The sequence below is a fragment of the Panthera onca genome, chromosome A1, assembly GCF_046562875.1.
Source record: "Panthera onca isolate mPanOnc1 chromosome A1, mPanOnc1 haplotype 2, whole genome shotgun sequence".
Taxonomy (NCBI): domain Eukaryota; kingdom Metazoa; phylum Chordata; class Mammalia; order Carnivora; family Felidae; genus Panthera; species Panthera onca.
Genome location: NC_138339.1, coordinates 112,822,687 through 112,843,698, shown reverse-complemented (window position 1 = coordinate 112,843,698; position 21,012 = coordinate 112,822,687). Strand labels below are relative to the sequence as shown.

General features: G+C 39.2%; 1 protein-coding gene across 1 annotated transcript; it reads left to right on the top strand.

Moving 5' to 3' along the window:
• The first annotated feature begins 10,022 nt into the window (after positions 1–10,022).
• On the top strand, positions 10,023–16,334 carry GAPT (GRB2 binding adaptor protein, transmembrane). The gene is made up of 2 exons (XM_060635734.3): positions 10,023–10,489; positions 13,592–16,334. The coding sequence occupies exon 2, from the start codon at positions 13,600–13,602 to the stop codon at positions 14,455–14,457; it is 858 nt and encodes a 285-aa protein (XP_060491717.1). The 5' UTR covers positions 10,023–10,489; positions 13,592–13,599; the 3' UTR covers positions 14,458–16,334.
• The last annotated feature ends 4,678 nt before the right edge of the window (positions 16,335–21,012 follow it).

The following is a 21,012-nucleotide window of genomic DNA, read 5'->3' as shown; positions in this document are numbered from 1 at the left end:
TCTAAATTCTTGTTCAGTTATGTTTCTTAAATCTATTTTGATCAATTCTTTAGCTGTCACTTCTTCCTGGAATTTCTTTTGAGGAGAATTCTTCCATTTCATAATTTTGGCTAGTTTTCTGTCCCTCACGCATTTTAAAATCTTGCTGTGTGCTCTGCACCTGTGAGCACTACTATATTAAAGGGGGGGTCATACACTGTCAAGGGCCTGGCCCTTCAGGAGGTATTATTTGGAGTGTTACTTGCTCTCTGTTGTTGTGACTTTGATTATTTTATTTCCCTACTCGTAGTGGTATTTTGGACCCTCCATCAGGTGGGCTTTGATTTGTTCCTTGAAGTAGCCCTGTAAAGGAAAACAGCCAGATAGGAGACAAAAACACGCAAATACACAAACAAATAAGACAAACTAAAAACTAGAAACAACCCAAAAGCAGAAAACCAGAAACACCAGCTACAAGTAAAAAACAGGGTGGAGGCGGTGCTGATGGAAAAGCATATACAAGAAGAGAAATGACAGGGGAGGGGGAAAAAGAAAAAGATAAACATTGACCAGGCAGAGAGACTAAAAGGTTTAATCCAGAGAGAGAGAGAAAGGAAATTAAGGAAGGAGGCGGGGAAAAAGAAATGAAGATAAAGTTACTGAGGCAGAGAAACTATACAGCTTGATTATTCCAGAGAGAGAAAAAGGAAAGAAGGAGGTGTAGAACATGTATCAATAGAATGGATTAAATATGTCTGTTTAAACAAACCAATAACCAGAGTAACCAGCCTAGAGGAGGGAAGAGATAAGAAGGAGAAATGGAGGGGAGAATATATCTACATAACAAGAATTGTCCTAGAATTAATCCAATGAAAGCAGCTGCGCTGGTCTGGAGGAGGGGTCTGTCTGGTTCCACAGCAACTACTACTGCTCCAGTAGATATGCAGTTACCCAGCGTGGAGGGGCAGAGGGGCGTGGTTTGGTGTAGGTGGGTCCCGCCTCCACTGTGAGCCCTGGGGACTCATCCCTGAGGCCCCACCTTGGTGGCCTTGGTGGTGATGGGGAGAAAAATGATGACCCCCACCCCCCAGTCTCCTTTGGAGCCATCCTCACTGTGCCATGGACACAGACGAGGTTGTCTCACTCTGCCGACTCCCCTGCCCCCGTGCTTGGCTAGGATTTAAACTCCCACTCCCTGCGTACCAGCACTGGGGAGGTGCCTCCCAGTGCCTCCAGATATGTGGTCCCAGTTGGTTTTGTCCTGTGCCACAGCACTTCAGGAGAGGGTGACAGTTTCTCCAGCTGTGGACTGTGCCCCTGACCTACCACCGAACACAGATGTGGCTCTCCTCCTCCCCAGGTGCGCGAACAGGGCAGCTAGCCCCAGTCCAAAGAAAGCCCCACAGTTAGAGATGGGAATCCCTCTCCGTCCCAGTCCAAGGTTTTTTCTCTTGTCAACATACAGTCCTACACTGCCCCAGCTGCTCTTTCTCTTCCCTTTGTCTCTCCACAGAAGGGGATCCCTCCCCTCAATGCCTACCTGACCCTTTTTATCTCCCCCAGTTGGTAGTCACCCACCTATGGCCCATCAGGTTTCTCTCTGGCCCAGTGTCTCTCTGGTAGACTCAGTCTCTTTTCCTCCCAGACTCTTGGGTTCAAAGTCCTTTGGCTTCAGCCCTTCTTTGTTTGAGAGACACAGACCTACTTCTCTGCTGTGTTGGCCTCCCTCCAGATATAAAAGGTTATTAATGAAATTAAACTCCTTTCCAGTCCTGCTGGTCCATACATCTGTTTTGTGTAAGCCAGTTTGAGTTGTGGCTGTGTCCCTTATGGCAGAGAAGTTCCAACACATATTCCATAAAGCCTATCCTAAGACATTCTAAAAGCATAGTGCAAAAATAAAAATAGTAAATTAAATAAATATGATGTAAGAGTCACAGTTTTTGTCACAAGCAAATGATGGGTCCTATTGAAGCTTATGTTGCATCATTTTTTTTTTAATCAAGACTTTAGTTTTTTAGAGCAGTTTTAGGTTCACAGCAAAATTGAGGCGAAGGTACTAAGACTTCCCATATAATCCCTGCCCCCACACATGCAGGGCTGCCCCCATTATCAACACCCCCCACCCAGAAGAGTGCTGCACTTGTTACTGTTGATGAACCTCCACTGTCACATCATTATCACCCAGAGTCAATGTTTACATTATAGTTCGCTTTTGGTGTAGTACATTCCATGAATTTGGACAAATATATGATGTCATTTATCCATCATTATGGATACACAGTATCTTTTACTGCCCTGCAAAGGCTTCTGTGCTCTACTTTTTCATAGCTTTCCCCTTCCCCAACCCCTAACAACCACTGATCTTTTTATAGTTTTGCCTTTCCCAGAATGCCATATAGTTGGAATCATATAGTAGGTAGCCTTTTTAGATTGGCTTCTCCTCACTAATTAATGTGCATTTTAGGTTCCTCCATACATGTTTATGGCTTGATAGCTCATTTTTTATCAGCACTGAATAATATTTCATTGTCTGGATGTACCACAGTTTATCCTCAGCCGCTAAAGGACAACTCGGTTGCTTCCAGGCTTTGGAAATTATTAATAAAGCTGCTTGGGCAGGTTTTTTGTGGACATAAGTTTTTAATTGTTTTGAGTAAATACCAAGGAACACGATTGCTGTATCAATGGTAAGAGTATGCTTAGTTCTGTAAGAAACTGCAAAGATTTTGCACCATTTGTAAGCCTAAGCACAGAAGGTTCCAGTGAGCCTGGCCCTCTTACTCCTGTGCACTTGGCTTGTCTTGACAGTATGCTTCCAGGATACTTGAAGGCCCTTTTTTACTCTCACAGAAATGTTCTTCTTTGACCAACCCCTATAGGCCATGCTTAGAAGCAGAAAATACAAAGCACCCCCTGGCTTTCACCTTATCTCTCCTGGACATCCATGTCTGATCCATGTTAGGGCCCCACCAGCTACCTAACAATGAGCTATATATTCTCATGGCACTTTTTAGATGGTTGTCCCACTGACACTCCAGCCTACCAGAAGGGGCTTTGTTTGCAGTCAGGGATACTGGGACTTTCCAAAACTAAAGATACATACATAGGTGGTAAAACTATTCCAAAGAAAAAGCAGACTAATTAACAGAAAAATGTGGATCATTTGTATTCTGGAGATTAGGGATAATATCACAGGATAGGGCAAATTGGAGCTTCCAAAGTAGTGGTGATTTTCAGTTTTTCCACCCAACTGTTAATACATTGGTGCTTTTTAGAATATATGTATGTGTGTGTATAAACATATACATAAACATGTTTGTGTATAAATATGGAATATAGATATATATGTATATGCATATACATGTATGTTTTATTAACTCTGGTGTGTGTTTATGTTTAACAGCAAAAACACTGTTGCTTTAGCTCAAAGGTTATTCTCTCAGATTCATCCCTGTTGCTTTCATTTATTCACTCAGCCAACATTTATTGAACTTCTTCACATGACATGATACACACTGCTAGAAATAGAGCAGTGAATAAGACATGATCCCTGTTCTTATTAAATTAACACTCATAAGGTAAGGGAATAAAAGAATAAACATATATACACACACATATATATATATATATGTGTGTGTATATATAAAATATATAAAAGTATTAGTACTACAGGCTCTGATGAAAATAAATGATATGTTGCGAAAGCCAAAGAGAAGGAGGGGAGGGTGTGAGAGGGGATGGGAGACAGTGTAGGGATGGACTTTAGAGTGGGATGCTCCAACAAAGCATCCCTAAGGAGGTGACATTTGAGAGGAAGCCGGAAGGAGGGGTGTGCAGGCATAGGAAGATCTGGGAGAATACAATCGAATTAAAAGGAGCAACTGATGCAGGGCCTTTGGCAGGAAGGAACTAGAAGAGTTGAAGGGTTAGAGAGAAGACAGTGTCTCGGGCTGCGTGAGAGTGAGGAGAGAGGAGACAACAACAAGCAGGGGCTAGACCTTGAAAAGCCTTACCGCCTGTAGTAGGGGTTGGGATTTAACTCCCAGACTATAAGGAACCACTCAATGGTCTTACGCAGGGGGCTGATGTAGGATTTATACTTGAGATGTAACACTCTATCAAGTTTCAGATACAGCACTGTAGGATGACCACATTAGGAGGAAGAAGACCAGTAAATTGCTCAGGCAAGAGATTAGGAGGTTTGGAATAAAGGTATACCCTTGCATATACAGAGCCCTGGGTAGACTCTATATGGAATAGCACTAAGTCCGGTCACAGCTAAACGTAAGACCATTTTTGTCATTCTCCGTGACAGTAACAAGGGCCACCATGCTCAGGCCCCATTGTGAGTATGTCACTTTCCTATGAAATGTTCAGAAAAAAGATTCTTTTTTTTTAATTTTTTTTTGGTGGTTTGTTTGTTTTTGGTGTTTTTTGTTTTTTTGTTTGTTTGTTTGTTTGTTTGAGAGTGAGTAGGGGATTGGCAGAGAGAGAAGGAGACAGAATCCCAAGCAGCCTCCATGCTGTCAGCACAGAGCCTATTGTGGGGTTCGAATCCACAAACCATGAGACCGTGACCTGAGCCAGAATCAAGAGTGGGATGCTTAACTGACTGAGCCACCCAGGTGCTGCCAGAAAAAAATATTCTTCGTCATGGGCTTTCTGATCTTGCATGTCAGTTCTCTCATTTTTATACCTCCTCCATTACTTTCTAAGAACTCTCACACTTCCTTAGAACCCAAGAAAAGGTCTCCTCCAGCCACCAAACTTATTTACCCCCACCAGCTGAGCCACCACCTGTAGCGCAGGTCAAATATTCTGAAAGAGAGAGGGATTCAACTGTGTACCATTTGGAATAAAGCAGGTTTTAATCTGGGACTTCTCAGGAATTTGGTTACATAAAGAAAGAGTAAAAGGGCAGTTCATAATACTAATACTTTAGTGCTTTTAACCTCTGTTAAAAGCACCAGGTCTGGATTCAAGTCACATGGTCTGAGTTTGAATTCAGACTCTGGCTCAAGCTCTATGATGGCCAATAGGTAATTTGGTCCCTCAGTGCCTCAGTTTCCTCACCTCCTATCCAGTGCGTAAAACCCATCTTTATGCTTTTTGTGAGAATTAAAAAAGAAAATTCATATAAGGGGCCCAGAGGGCACTGGGACACATGCTCAAGGGTGAAGTAGATGTGAACTATTAGTGCCATTGCAGCCAGCGTACAAATTCCTAGGTGTTTTTAATAACATGTATTTCTCCAATGAACCTTGAGCACTTTCCAGATTTTTTTTTCTTGTAACTTTATCTCTCAAGTTCCATTTTTATAGTAAAGAAAATTAAAGGGGCACTTGGGTGGTTCAGTCAATTAAGCGTCCCGACACTTGGTTTTGGCTCAGGTCATGATCTCTCAGTTTCGTGAGTTCAAGCCCCACATCAGGCTCTACGCTGACAGTGTGGAGCCTGCTTGAGATTCTCTCTCTCCCTCTCTCTGCTCTCCCTACCCTTGCACTGTGTCTGTCTTTCTTAGAAATAGATAAACTTTAAAAAGAAAGAAAACTGAAGAGTTGAGTGGTTGATTGGAGATCATACAGCAGAGTCCTAGGATTTTAGTTCATAAAAGACCTGAGTGCTCAATACTGCTGGGAACTTCCTACCTGAGGAGCTTTTTAAAAAACTACTGATGTTTCAGACACCTGGGTGGCTCAGTTGGTTGAGTGTCCAACTTTGTCTCAGGTCATGATTTCGCAGTTCATGGGTTCGAGCCCCACGTCAGGCTCTGTGCTGACAGCTCAGAGTGGGGGAGCCTGCTTTGTATCCTGTGTCTCCCTCTCTCTCTGTCCTGTTCCTGCTCATGCTCTGTCTCTCTCTGTCTCTCAAAGATGAATAAACATTTAAAAATTAAAAAAAAAAACCCTATTGATGTTTAGTTATACCCTTAGATATTTTTGCTTTAATTTTTGTGGACCGGAACCCAAGCATCAATATCTTTAAAAGCTCCTCAGGAGATTTTAGTGAAGAACTATAGTTAAGACCAATGACCTTGGAGTGTCTGCATGGCTCAGTCAGTTAAGTGTCCGACTTTGGCTCAGGTCATGATCTCAGGGTTCGTGGGTTCGAGCCCTGTGTAGGGCTCTGGGCTGACAGCTCAGAGCCTGGAGCCTGTTCTGGATTCTGTGTCTCACTCTCTCTGCCCCTTCTCTCTCTCTCTTTCAAAAATAAATAAACATTAAGAAAAGAACCAATTACCCGCTAAAATCCATTTTGCAGATGAGAAAATTGAGATTCTCTGTGATAGCATGACTGGCCCAAGCTAGTTAATAATGTCAGAGATAGGGATGGACTCTGAAGACGAAAAGGAGATAGTCTTAAAATTCTAGTAAATTAACCAATAAAAGGCATATATCATGGTGAGAGTTATGTCTCCTAAGAAAGAACAACATGACTTTAGCCTGTTCTATGATTAATGTACCTATAAGGAAGCACAGACAATGGGTTCAGAGAAACTCATGTGGGAGTACCTGACAGCTTACTTGAGGCCATTAACCGCTTATGCCCTACGCACTTCAGCTGTTGCTTTCTGGGTGAATGTTCATTGGTCATCTGAAGCTGAATTGCCTTCTGAAGTCTATTTCCTAGAGGGAGAAAAGGGGACCCTGCTTATCAGGGCCTTTTCAGACAGGTCCCTAGCCCCTACCCACTCTGGGAATATTTGGCTAGTTATTTTATTCACCTCCTATTACTCCTCATGGGAATAGAGTTACACAGGACATCATCTCAGGTAGGGAGGGTAAACCTATAGAAGTTACTATTCTCTGCTTCTCCTATTTTCTCACTCAGAATCAGTGTACATGGGATATTTTTCAAGGTCTTAATGCAAAGGATTTAGAGTTGTGCCTTCCTCTTTAAGCTAACCTACCGCCCCAGTGCCCCCCTCCTGCCAGGTGTGAAATGGTTACGCTGGTCTTCACTGTCCTGTATGTGGGATAGAGTGTCTGCTAGGCTCCACTTCTCACATCCAGGCTGACTTTTGGGTGAAGTTTCAAACTATAGCCAGTTACTTAAAATTGGTGATCTGTTATGCCTCTCAACATTTACTGAAGAAGTTGGCAGAAGCTAACAATGATTTGGTATCTGCTGTTAACTCTATTTTACATTGCCTTCCTCAACTGAACAGAAACTCTGTTGAAATAGTTAACAGTTACCTGACTTGTGAAATCATATCCACAGTCTAAGATGATTGGGGAGTCTTTTTACCATAGGAGTGCTAAATTATTCAGCTTTCAATTTTAGTCATGTTTTCAGTGGTTTTTTTTTTTCTTAATGAATGATTGCTCAGTTTTCCCAATGTTTGTTTATTTCATTCTGAAGGAAAAAAAGGGGAAAACACTGGGGGAGGGAGGGAGTGTTGTTCAACTGAAGCTGAAGCAAGCTTTAAGTCATGTTATCTGATCTGTGTAGCAATTAGGAAAGACTCATGATGAAAAGAGGGAGTTGGACTAAAAGGAAGTGTATGCTACACTTGAAAACCGGTTTCAAAAATCCTCTTCTGAATGCAACGAACATTTATATTGTTCATTTGTACTTGGTAGAACTTGAAGGAAGCTAAGGGATCACCCAATCCATTGTTGTCTTATGGATGAAGAAAGCAAGACTGAGAAGTTCTGTTACTTGCCCAAGATGCCAGAATTATTTCTTTTAGGTAAAACTGCTTTGTACTTATCTATTTTTAAGTTGAACATGATTTTTCAGCACCTCATCTTTAAGTCAAGGTGTGCCAATGAAAGACCATTTATATAATTTCAGAAAGTAAAAATTCCCTACTTTGGGCTGGAGCCCAAGATTCATTACTAACTCCCCTCTTTCTTACCACCAGCCTTACCAACCTCCAGACTCAAGAAACTCTAGATAAATTTGGAATTCAACGAGCTGAAAGTCTGCCTATAGTTGAACAAAGTGTTTCTCCATCCAAGTGAGTAGACCAGACCAGTCTACCAAAGGAGATGGTAATCTGAATGAATAAAAAACATATCTTAGAGATATTAGATAGATTATCTCAACTTTTTGTGACTTTTTAAAGAATTGTCTTATCATACATTCCCAATTTCTTTCAATTAACATACAGTTTGCATAGAGTGCCCAAATCATAAATAGAGAGCGTGATGAATGGTTATATATAACCACCACAAAGATCGAGATATAGAACGTTTCTGGCATCTGAGAAGGCTCCCAGTCTATAGTAATCACCATTTTGCTGTCTTCTACCATCATCTGTTTGTAGATAAGCTTTCCATGGTTTAAGAATGGAATCTTACAGTCTGTACTCTTTTGTGCATCACTCTTTAAAGTCTACATTATATTTCTGAGATCCATCTATGTTGTTGTAATCTATTAGTAGTTCAAGTTTTTTATTGCTATATGTAGTATTCAGTTTCATGAATTTATCATGTTCTCTTTACCCACTGTATTGTTGAGGGACCTTTGAAATGTTTCTAAAGCATTAGGATATTTTTAATTTAAAGCAGTTATAAACAGAAATGGCCCTCATTTCTGTTGAGTATATACCTAGGAGTGAAATTCCTAGGCCTTTTTGTTTTTTTGTTTTTCTTACATTATCAGTTTTGTTTGTTTTTGTTTGGGTTTTGGTTTTTGTTTTGTTTTGTTTTAGCCCTGGACTGTAATCAGACTTTTCTAAGTTGGCCAATGAACCATAACAATGTACCTCTCTTTAGGCCTGACATGAGTTTCAGGGGGCAGATTTCACAGTTTAATTTTTTTTTTTTTTTTTCAACGTTTTTTATTTATTTTTGGGACAGAGAGAGACAGAGCATGAACGGGGGAGGGGCAGAGAGAGAGGGAGACACAGAATCAGAAACAGGCTCCAGGCTCCGAGCCATCGGCCCAGAGCCTGACGCGGGGCTCGAACTCACAGACCGCGAGATCGTGACCTGGCTGAAGTCGGAGGCTTAACCGACTGCGCCACCCAGGCGCCCCCAGATTTCACAGTTTAGAATGGAACACCAATAAGGTACTATCTTTCATGGTTCATTCCCAACAGCCCTTCATAACCTCCTTCCCTCAGGGGTTTTTGCCTGGAACCCTTCTATTCTGCCTTGATTAACTCCCTTTTATTTTATGAGCCTTAGCTCAGGTCGTGCCTTCCCTGACCATTCTGAAATGGATGTCTCTTTTCCTTACTCCCCACTTATAATACTCCCCATTTATAAGCAGAGAGGACTCTCTGCTTAAGTGTGTCCTTCCTAGCCCTTATCACCTTGATCTGAAATGACCTGTGGATACAGCAGCCTCTTCCAGGAGGTTTCATTGCTACAAGGCAGTTCATTCATTATGGCATCCCCGCTGCTTAGCACAGGCACGATGCCTGGCACAATGTCAGTCCCCAATCTGTGTTGACAGTATTGCTCTTCTGATGTCTGGTTGGTGTTTCAGCAATGAAGTCTTCTTCTTTTAAATCCCCTGATACAAGGGAAATCCTCTGGAGTTGAGAAACTTCCAATGCAATTTAAAAGGCAAAATTTCCATTGCTTTATGATCTCGTCTTTTTAATTCAGCATTTTCCATTTTTATACTCTGTGGAGTTGGTCTCTGAGAAATGCTGCTAAATAAGAGATCTATGTGGGAAACCTGTTACTCATCCAAGCAAGCCAGCAAGTGTAGTGGTTTAGTACACAGGTGCCGGAGGCAGCCTGCCAGGCCACCCTGGGTGGGTGATGATGTTACCACCCTGCTTCCATTTCCTCCTCTGTACCATAGGGTGAAGAGCAGCCCTCTTCTCTGGAGTTGTTGTCAGAATTCACTGAGGAGTACACCAAACGTTTAGGAGACTTACTGAGTGTCCAGAATGTGCCGGTTACTATTATTAAAGAGTTTTTCTTTCTACCTACTAGAAAATCACAGAAATAGCACAACTCAGAATATACTTACTTGGGGAAATTCCTGTGTCATCAACTTAAAGAATATGAACACTTTCTGATCCAAAATTGGGACACTGGCTTGACAAGTATAAATGTAACTTGCGGCGATGGGACATAATATTTCAAAGGAGGACTCTTTTAGCAATCCCGCGAGCAAACAAATCAACAAGACCTCTATGTAACTACATTTTAAAATCTCTGTTTTTAAAAAAATTTTAAGTGCAAGTGCAAAAATGACTCTTATTGACTGTGAAGTGAGGACTGCACCTTTTATTTATATTGCACAAACAAAAAAAGCATCTGGGCTTCATGCATCATTTTCTGATCATTTTCTGATTTAGTTGGAGAATTATTACTTGATAACAAGAAGAGCTGAGCTTCCTTTTTTAAAATCTCATGCCATTTATCTTAATTCTGGTGCATCTGATAAGAACTTCCTCTAGAGCCAGGAAACTTTGCAAGTATGAAATAATCTGAAAGGAGGACGTAAAGAAGGAAGTAACTGACCAAAGCAAAAAAGGGGAACATCAAAGCAGGTTTAACCAAAAGAACAGAAGGGAGCTTGGCACAGCAGTCTCAAGGTAAGAACCTGATTTAAGGTGTGTGGCTAATGAACAACTGTAAGAAACAAATTCATTTTAAATAATCAGTGACTTTTTTTATGTTACCAGACACAGTTTTCAGATGGCCTTTGGTGGTGATAGGGGGAAATATCAGTTTACAAACGGAGGGTGATGTTAGTGTCTTTACCAGTATATATGCTTACACGTGTAAGATTAGGCTTTTCCAAACACAAGGACAATATCTGCCTTTGAAAATTCCAGAAGTCTATCAACCACTTGTCATTTTAGGACAAATGAATAATTGTTAGTCTGTTGGAACTGCTTTCAAGAATGAAACAGTCTTCTGTAAGATTGGGCAAAGTTAGGCTTACTGGGATGTTAAGCTATCTTTGAAGGGCTCTTGTTTAACACATGGTTTTCTTTCTAGTGGGTCTTTCCTTTTTGCCTCTCAGAGTTTTTCCTGTTAAGTTATTTTAGAGAAAGGAAAAGTATGCATTTTTTCTCCTGTAAGAAGTTTTCTTGTGTTTATTTCAGTAAGTACTTCTTTTGACAAACAGTTTTAATATTTGAAATGTTCTGGAGTGCCTACATAGAAGAAAATAGATGGTAAAAATAAATTCTCCTCTTGGAAATTGAGAGGGCAATTTATTACCTTATCCTCAGCAATAGTTAGCCTTCCCCACTTTTGTTGCAAGCCTAGCACCTTTTAATAAGGTGATTAATTTTAATCTATATTTGAAATTCTGTTCAAATGTGCTAACAAATTTTTACTTAAACGAGTAATCACTTTTAACATAAAATATCTTACATATGATTGGTTCTCATCTGCTTTAGAAAGGAAATGAGATCCTAATGGTTAAAGTCATTTGCCAAATATTTGCCTTGACATAAGCATTGTGTCTGACCTTATAAAGGAGAGAATTTACCACGATTATAAAGAGATTAAAAGATGTCTAGATCCGGGCTATCTGTCCATATAGTTTTATCAAATAAATTATATAAAAGATAACTGCATCTCATATGTAATTTGGTATTTTGTGTGACATGCCAAACTGAAAATTTGCACATTGATATATTCCAATGGTGAAAAAATTTAGAAAACTTTACTGTCTTGTGTGAATACTCACTGAAAGCAGGGCTCAACTTTGTGGTGTTTCCTTTTACCTGTTTATTGTTACTGTTGTTATCCTAATGCAGTTTGCTCTATTCACTAACAAATATTTAAGAAAGTAGCTCTTCTGTGTCTAGTGCTAGATTTGGTAATGTAAAGATAAATAAGAACTCCAGCCCTCACGAATCTCAGAGCTAATCAAGCTTTAAAATTTTAGCGATAGATGTTTTTGATAGCCATTTATAGAAATGTGGGTAAGAATAGTATTTGGAGGCAAACTTTGCTTGGATCCTGATTCAGTCACTTCTTAGTTATTCAAGAAGTTACTTAAACTCTTTAATCCTCTCCTCACTCTTCTGTAAAATGGACATAACAATAGTATCTACTTCATACAGCAGCTGTGGGATCAAAGGAGATAATCCATCTATCTAAAAGTGTTTTAAAGCTGAAACGAAATAAGCTCTTAACTAAATATTATCAATACTGACATTAAATAGATAATAATCATCCCACAAGCACTGTTCACAATATTGGATGACTATAGCTAACAATACTGTATTGTATATTTGAAAGTTGCTAAGAGGGTAGATCTTAAAAGTTATCATGACAGGAAAAAAATTGTAGCTATGTGAGGTGATGATCATCAGCTAAATTTAGTGCAGTGATCATTTTGCAATAATACATATGTCAAATCATCATGTTGTATATACCTTGAACAAATACAAAGTCGTATATCAATTATATCTCAATAAAACTGGAAACAATGAGGGGCGCCTGGGTGGCTCAGTTGGTTGAGCGACCGAACGGCCGACTTCGGCTCAGGTCATGATCTCAAGGTCCGTGAGTTCGAGCCCCGCGTCGGGCTCTGTGCTGACAGCTCAGAGCCTGGAACCTGTTTCAGATTCTATGTCTCCCTCTCTCTGACCCTCCCCCGTTCATGCTCTGTCTCTCTCTGTCTCAAAAATAAATAAACGTTAACAAAAAAATTTAAAACTGGAAACAATGAAAATGGTATTAGATGTAACTATTTCTGTGTCTAGGCTAAGAACATAGAGTAATACTATTTTGTTGATAAAATCATAATACAACAACTCAATCTGGCTATAAATGCTTTTCATTTCTCTCTTCATTGCTATTTTAAAGCATTGACAGAAAACATTCTAAAATTATCTTAATTGAATTTTTTTTTTTTGCTGGAAGTTGTGAGAGCACTAGTGATAGGAAGGCTTTCAAAGTATTTTTAGATATTTTATGTAATATAAAAGAGCTATTGTCTTCTATTAAGTATAAACTATGCCCTTTAGAAGATGTATCTTAGTATATGTGCTGCCAAAGTGAGCGCTAGAAGATGTGTGTCAAGTTTTAAACTGTTGACTTAAGCAATTAGATGCGACGTTAGGAGTCATTTGTTTCTTGACTCATTTATTTAATAAATATCAGTTGAACTCCTTTTCTGCACTAGCTGTTAATGGTGTTCTTTAGGAATATAAAGACGAAAAGACCCAACCCCCGCCCACCATTTAACCAGGTAGGAAGACACACAGTTCCCTGTAAGTTAGGCTATCATGCTCTACCAGGGAATGGATTCATTAATAGGGAAGTACAGAGGAAGGAGTGATTAAGGAAAAGACATCGTCCTTGACTGCCACAGGCATCACGGAGGAGGTGATAAGCAATGGAAATTATTGCCCGTGTGTACTCGTATCGCTTCCACCTGTTGCATTCAAAGCATTGCGTTTCACTTGAAAATTATTAGCCTCATTGTCAAAAGTCATGTTGAAATCTAATTAATAAAATCACTCACACTTGGCCAGATAGAGGTTCTTCTCTTTTTCTCTCCTCACAACAGCTAGTACTCCTCTTTTGTAGCAGGAACTCACTAAGTGCTGGTGCTTAATATGGTGGTAGATATTGGCAGATTTTTTATTATGCTATGTAATAAATATAAAACTAATATGTTTTGTTATGCTATGAAATAAACACGCAATTAATATGTTCTTAATTTATAGGTGTCTGGATGGCAGATCGTTCAACCTTCTCTTTCTTGAGTTGTCTACTCTGCCATTATCTTCCACTCATTTCTGCTTCATTTTGTGATTCATTTATAGAAAGGGAAGTGGAGTCGAGTAAAATCCCCCCCGACATCGTGCAAGTATACATTAATGATTGTACTGTAAAAAACATCACATACAACAAGAACGATCTTCAAAGACTCCGTTTACTCAACCTCTCCTCTAATTGTATCAGGACTTTGCCAAATGATGTTCTTTCACATCTGAAAAAGAAATGCCTGAAAGAGCTTCCAAGATTCCTTCTTAACTCTACCCTACAAGGAATTACGCTGGTCTGCACCTGTGAATTCATTAAGGGCCACACCACACTACTAAACACTGCTTGTGCAGAAATGTTGAAAAGCTGTGGAAATACTTCAGTGGCCGTTTCTATAGGACTTTCCCTTCTTTTACTGTTGTTGATCTGTGGAATTGGGTGTGTTTGGCACTGGAAACACCATAACCCAGTGCAATTTACCTTACCAAGGTTTTTGCAGAGGAGAAGCAGCAGGAGAAAAGACTATGCTAAAACGCTCTCAGATCCCCTCACTGTCAGCTCAAGGCATAAAATCTCAGTTCAGACCCAAGACTATACATCTACTGGGAGAGGGGTTAACATGTATGACAACTATGAAAATGTGGAAGTCGGTCCTCCCAGAGCTAAAGAAGAAACTGATAAGGAACTATATGAGAACACTCGGCCCACCAATTTCGAGGAGCATATCTATGGAAATGAGACATCATCTCAATATTACAACTTCCAGAAGCCTAGCACTTCTGAAGTCTCTCAAGATGAAGACATATATATTCTTCCAGATTCATAACTTTTCAAAACACTGGGTTCAGTTATTAGAGGATAAATATTCACTGGGACTTTTATTGTACTTATGCCATTGTTAATCCTGTTCTTCGAGTGAAACTCAACGATCTTTTGTCTGTCTCCACCCTTCTGAACCTTCTCTCTGTGTATCACTGTGGGTTAATTCCAGGGATCCCCTTTACCCTCATTTTGCTAGATTAATTCTGCATTGTGTTATATTGATTCTTCCTTCTGTTACCTGTTATCTTTTTCTTTTATTTCTCTCTCTACCATCTTTTCTGGCTCAAGATTGCTGTCAGTCTCCTAACAAGTCTTTCTGGCTCTAGTGTCTACACATTCACCCATGATGTTGCCAGATTTATCTTCAGAAAATATTTCGAATGCTGCATCACTCCTTTGCTGAAACCTCTTAGTGTCTCCTCTTTGCAAACGACATACTATTTATAATTTTTTTTAATTTTTAAAATGTTTTAAATTTATTTTTGAAAGAGAGAGAGAGACAGAGTACAAGTGGGAGAGGGGCAGAGGGAGAGGGAGACAGAATCCACAAAGCAGGCTCCAGGCTCTGAGCTGTCAGCACAAAGTCCAACACGGGGCTCAAACCCGTGAACCACGAGATCATGACCTGAGCCAAAGTCAGATGCTCAACCAACTGAGCCACCCAGGCGTCCCAATGTACTATTTATAATCTAACTCTAGGACTTATGATTTCCCACAGTTGGTTCCAGTTTACTTTTCCAGTGACTCCTAGTAATTTCTCACTTGACTGCTTTCCTCATAATCATATGAGAATTGCCAGACCCATCCCTCCTCCATGGCTTTGTTGGTCTGCCCCCTTTCAAGGCTGCCTCGTATGGTAACTTCTTCCACATGTCTTCTGAGTTATTCCAAACTTGCCTTTACCTTTTTCTTTTCTTATTTCCTATAGATTTTTCTGCCTGTTTAAGTCTCTGGGAATTCAAACATATGAATGTTTTCTATGGCATTTTACTATTTAATGTCATATGAGAATGTCTTAAATTCCTTGCTAAGTAATAAGGAAGTGCCTCATATTCATATTTTAACTCCAGTGCCTAGACCATTATATGAGGCAATCAGTATTGGTCAATTGACAAGAATTAAGGTATGTATTTTGCCCAGCAGTTTGGAGAAAAATCTAATAAATTCATTCATTCAAGAAATATTTTTCAAGTACCATCTATGTACTTTTACTCGGCACATGGAAGGGGTAAAACGTATAAAGACAGACATGGGTCTTGAATGCATATTGTCTAGTAGGAAAGAAAAGAAAATAAATAAACAAATATGCTACTTCTTAAGTTGTAGTATCTTATCCCTGAAGTCTTCCTTTTATCTGCTGTCCTGAATTGATCAGGCTGAGACTCTGCAAGCTGTATTTTTCCTTTGCCAAGTGGACCCATATAGGGCTCTGTTCAAAGGGAGCACCGTGGAAGACTGGTAGACGATTGGAACCAAAAGGGACTTACTCTTTCTCCTTGCGGCCCCGGCAGGGACCATTGCCATGTAATTTACTCCAGCATCACCAGTTCTTTGCATTTTCTAGTTTCTTCCGGCATTCCCAGAATCAGCTCAATTGCACACTGTCAGAGGTAATGAGCTCACCTTAGAATCTGAGAGGCAGCTCTTCAGAGCCTCCTCTGGAGGAGACAGATGAGACCCTCTGAGCTTCAAGTCCAAGCCCGAGGCATGGGTGCTCTCTCCTGCAGTCACTGTCTTTGTGGCACCTCGGTGTCCTCTTTATATCCTTCCAGTCAACTAATACCTTTTTGCTAATTCTCTGTATTAAATTCTCCCTCTTAAACCGGTAAGCTTTCTGTTTCCCAGGGTGGACCCCAGTATACAAATAAAAATGCTTTGAAGAAAAAAAAAAAAAAACTTTTGTTTTTGAGAGCAATAGGGTTGGGTAGGGAAGAATTTTAATGGAATGGTCAAAAGAGGCCTCTCTGAAGACACACTTAAGATGGGACTTAAGGTGAAAGGAGTTATCCGTGAAAGTGTGAGATGGGTAGGGGTGTGAAAAGCTTTTGCATTTAATTTAGACAGGGGTGGCTGCAGTGCAGATAAAGCCATTGACATAGCTACCTTAATCTTTGGAGGAACTGCCACAGGACTTACTGATGGACTCAGTATGTATGTTTGGTAGGGAAGGGTTAAGATTGGGGATTGTGACAGAGAAGTCTAGAAGAACCACCTTATTTCTGGCTGGAGCAGCAGGGGCAATTATAAAGCATTTCAGTGAGATGAGGAAGACTTACAGTGGAAACTGTTTTGGAGGCTGTGTCAGGCATGACTTGGGCTCCCAGTAACAGAAAAGCTGACTACATTGACTTAGACATGTACACCTTCATTTATTTCAAATAATGTGGACACTGAAGTGAGGCACTTGAAGGCTAGCGTATTAGGCTAACAGTACCATCAGCAATCCATGTTCTTTCTCTATTTTCTCTCTGCCATCCTTAGTGCTGTAAGTTTCATCCTCATTTGTATTAGCTCATGATCACCAAATGATTGTGGAACGTGCAAGCCTTACATTTGTGTTCTGGTCCTGAAGGATAAAAGGAAAAGACCACATCAGGAGATACCTATTTATATGTCATTGACCAGAATGGTGTTACATGCATACATGGATACAACCAGGTATGAGCGGAGGAGAAATTGAATTTTGACCTTTGATAGCCTCATAGGAAAGGAGCCAAGGGAAAAAGAAAGTTGTAAATAGAATTTAAGTCAGTCAACCTACTACCAAAGGGGAAAAATCAATTTTGGACCTGTTTATTCTGACATGTCCTGACACCCAAGTAAAAATCCCCAATATGCAGTTGTATATACACATTTGAAATTTGGAGGAGAGCTCCTAAGTGGATATGTACATTTGAGAGCCATCAGCAAGCATTTAGGTGGTATCTAGAGGAACAGGGATTTATGTGATGACCTGGAGCAAAGAGTAGAGAACCAATAGAAAAAGGGATGCAATGCAGAAGTCCCCCTCAAACTGCAGTATTCTGATGTTAGGTCAATGAGGAGAATATAGCAAAGGAGCCTGAGAAAGAATGGCCAGTGAGGAGGGTTGTAAATTCTTAACGATTTTTTTTAAATTTTTTTTAACGTTTATTTATTTTTGAGACAGAGAGAGACAGAGCATGAACGGGGGAGGGGCAGAGAGAGAGGAAGACACAGAATCGGAAGCAGGCTCCAGGTTCCGAGCCATCAGCCCAGAGTCCGACGCGGGGCTCGAACTCAGGGACCGCGAGATCGTGACCTGAGTCGAAGTCCGACGCTTAGCCGACAGAGCCACCCAGGCACCCCTCTTAATGATTTTTAAGAATGGTGGTTGATACTGTGAAATATATATGTTGACACATCCGTTACAGGTCATTTTCCAGAGATAGGGTGAATATTTGATACTTGTTTATTCTCTTTGGCCAGAAAATATAGTAAAAGGACTGTGTAGAAGTATTTAGACCATAATCTTTCACCACTTCCTGTCTTGACTACTTTTTAAAAATTAATTTTAAGTTCTTTATCAATTGAAAATCTCTTCCTACTTTTCTTACTAGCAGGTTTTGGTGGGAGTGGGCAAAGGGAACAAAGGAGATTGTCATTCACCTTCTCTTTTTACAATACATACTCTTCATCCCTTCTCTGGTTTTGAGTCCCTCTTCTCTTTTTCCTTCTTTCATTTCCCATTCCTCCCTCAATTCTCCACCTCACCCTCCCCCACACACACCCTCTTTCTTCTCTCTCCGTCTCTCTCTGTGTGTCTGTCTCCTTCATATTTTTATCTGCTTCTTGCATCCTTTATTATAATATTTCTCCATCTTCCTAAAATCTGAAAAGTAAAAATGTCCTTGAGAGGTAAAAATAGTAAAATCTATCTTCATCTATTGAGAGCAGCAGTTTGTATTTGTGTTTTATTATTAGAAAAGTGACCACATGTACCACAATTAAAGGAGGAGAGATGTCAGGGGTGAGGGAAAGGAGACAGTAGCATCAAATATAATGAGTGTAGTTTTCCTGTATACTCCCAGAAATGTAGGCAAGTTCATATCCTATGACATGCAGCTAATCTCTGTGAGACACCATGGCCAACATCCAGCAACAATGAACACCTGGCTTCTTCAGATTGCTCTCAGCCTTCAGCTTGAAACATTCACCTCAGTCTGCATTATACATCAATATAAAAGTAATAAGAATATACCCCAATAATGAGGTAGAGTAATATACCCCAATCTATTATTGGTCTCCACAGCAAAGGGGCCATTACTTAACCCACTGAAAACCTTGCTTTACAACATCTCAAGCCTTGTCATACTTTATGAATTTTCATCATTGAGTGACAAGCTATTGAACAATATTAAAATGATATTTTTACTTATGTTTTGCTTTTTCTGTTTGGGGGACGATAAACATGTCAGAAAATCACTTTGGCTGTTTTTGTTACTGTTAAGAAATGAGGATCTCAGACCAGAACAAGGGGAAAAAAAAGAGATACCGCTTCTATTTTTGACGTTCTGAGAGTCATTGACCATAGGTTGTTTTGTACTAGATTATAATCATCAGCTTTCTTTGCTCTGGAGTCAAGAATGGGAAGCTTCCAGGTAGCAGGAGACTCCTAAAAGACATCAGAGGACTGTTGTTTGTATTTTAAGGATACTATTTCAGGAAACTAAGCTCTTCTGGTCAAGAAGTGAGTGAAATATGGTCATTTAATCAGGTATTGGCATCAAGAGTGATGCTCACCTCATAGCAATTTCTGGAAGAGTTTGAACAGAACTGATATTTCTTCTCTAAGTGTTTGTATCAGCCAGGCTATTTGAGCCTGGAATTTTCTATATGAGAATTTTCTAAATTCAACTTCTTTAATTGATATAGTAGTATTAAGTTATCCTTGAATGAACTCTGGTAGTTTGATCTAGTAAGTTGTTGAGTTTATTATTTTTAAGTTATTCATAACATTTCCTTATTATCTTTTTAATATCTACATATGACAATATCACCTCTCTCATTCTTGATATTGTGTCTTCTCTCTCTTTTCAAATGGTTTTATTGATTTTCTTTATTGTTTGTAGGTTTCCTATTTCATTGATTGCTGCTCTTTATTATATTTTTTTCTGCTTAATTAGCTTTAATTAGCTTATCTCCTTCTAGTTTCTTAAAGTGGAAGCTGAGGTCATTGGTTTGAGTCCTTTCTTCCTTCTCTGTGTAGATGTTTAAGACTACACATTTTTCTGAAAGTGCTGCTTTAATTGCATCTTACACATTTTGACATGTTTTTATTTCTATTCAGAAAAAATACTTTCTAATTTCCCTTTTTATTATTTTGAACCTTGGGTTATTTAGAAGTTTGTTATTTAATTTACAAATGTTTGAGAATCTTCCTTATTTTTTTACTGATTTATAATTTAAATTCACTGTGGTTAGAGAACATATTTTATATGTTTTAAATTCTTTTAGATTTGTAATTTGTTCTCTGGACTAAAATAGGGTTTATCTTGGTAAGTGTTTTATGTGAACTTGAAAACAGTGTATATTCTGCTATTGGGTGTAGTATGCTATAAATGGCATTTAGTGCCAATTAGTTCAAGGTGCTTGACAGTATGGTTCAAATCCTTTACATTATGTTTTTATTGAGATACAATTTACATGCCATAAATTTTATCTTTTTAAAGCACACAATTTAGTGGTTTTTAGTATATTCACAAAGTTGTGCAAATTTCTTCACTGTCTAATTCCAGAATATTTTCATCATTCCCCAAAGAAATTCCCTTGGCAGTCATTCCCCATTTTCATTTCTTTCATCTCTTAGTTCAGCCTACTATTAACATAAATATCACAGATTGGTGGTTAAAAAAAAACATTTATTTCTCACAGTTCTAAACTCTGGGAAGTCCCAAGATCAGGGTGTCACCAAATTCAGTGTCTGGTTAGAGCTCACTTCCTGGCTCTTAGATTGCCATGTTTTCATCGTGTCCTTACATGGTGGCAGGTGGAGGGATCTCCCTGAGATCTCTTTTATAAGGGCACTAATTTTTTTTATGACCTTTTTATGACCTAACTACCTCCCAAAGTCCTACTTTCAAATACCATTACATTAGGTGTTAGGTTTAAACATATGAATTGGGGAGGACACAAATATTCAGTCATAGCACCTGGCAACCACTATTCTTTGTGTCTGTATAGATTTGACTATTCTAGTAATATAAATAGAATCATATAATATGTGCTCTTTCATGACTGACATCTTTCACTTAATATAGTATTTTAGCATATATCAGTATTTCACTCCTCTTTATGGTTGAATAATATTACATTGTAGGTATGACCATGTTACATTTGTTTATCCAGTCATCAGTTGATGGGCATTTGTGTCAACTCCTCTACACTCTTACTGATTTTTTTTTGTCTACTTACTAAGAGATGACAGTTAAATTTTCTGATTATAGTTGTGGATTTTATCTGTTTCTCCTTACACTTTTATCTTTTTTATAGCTTTTGCCTTACATATTTTAAAGTTCTATTATTTGGTGAAGAAACATTA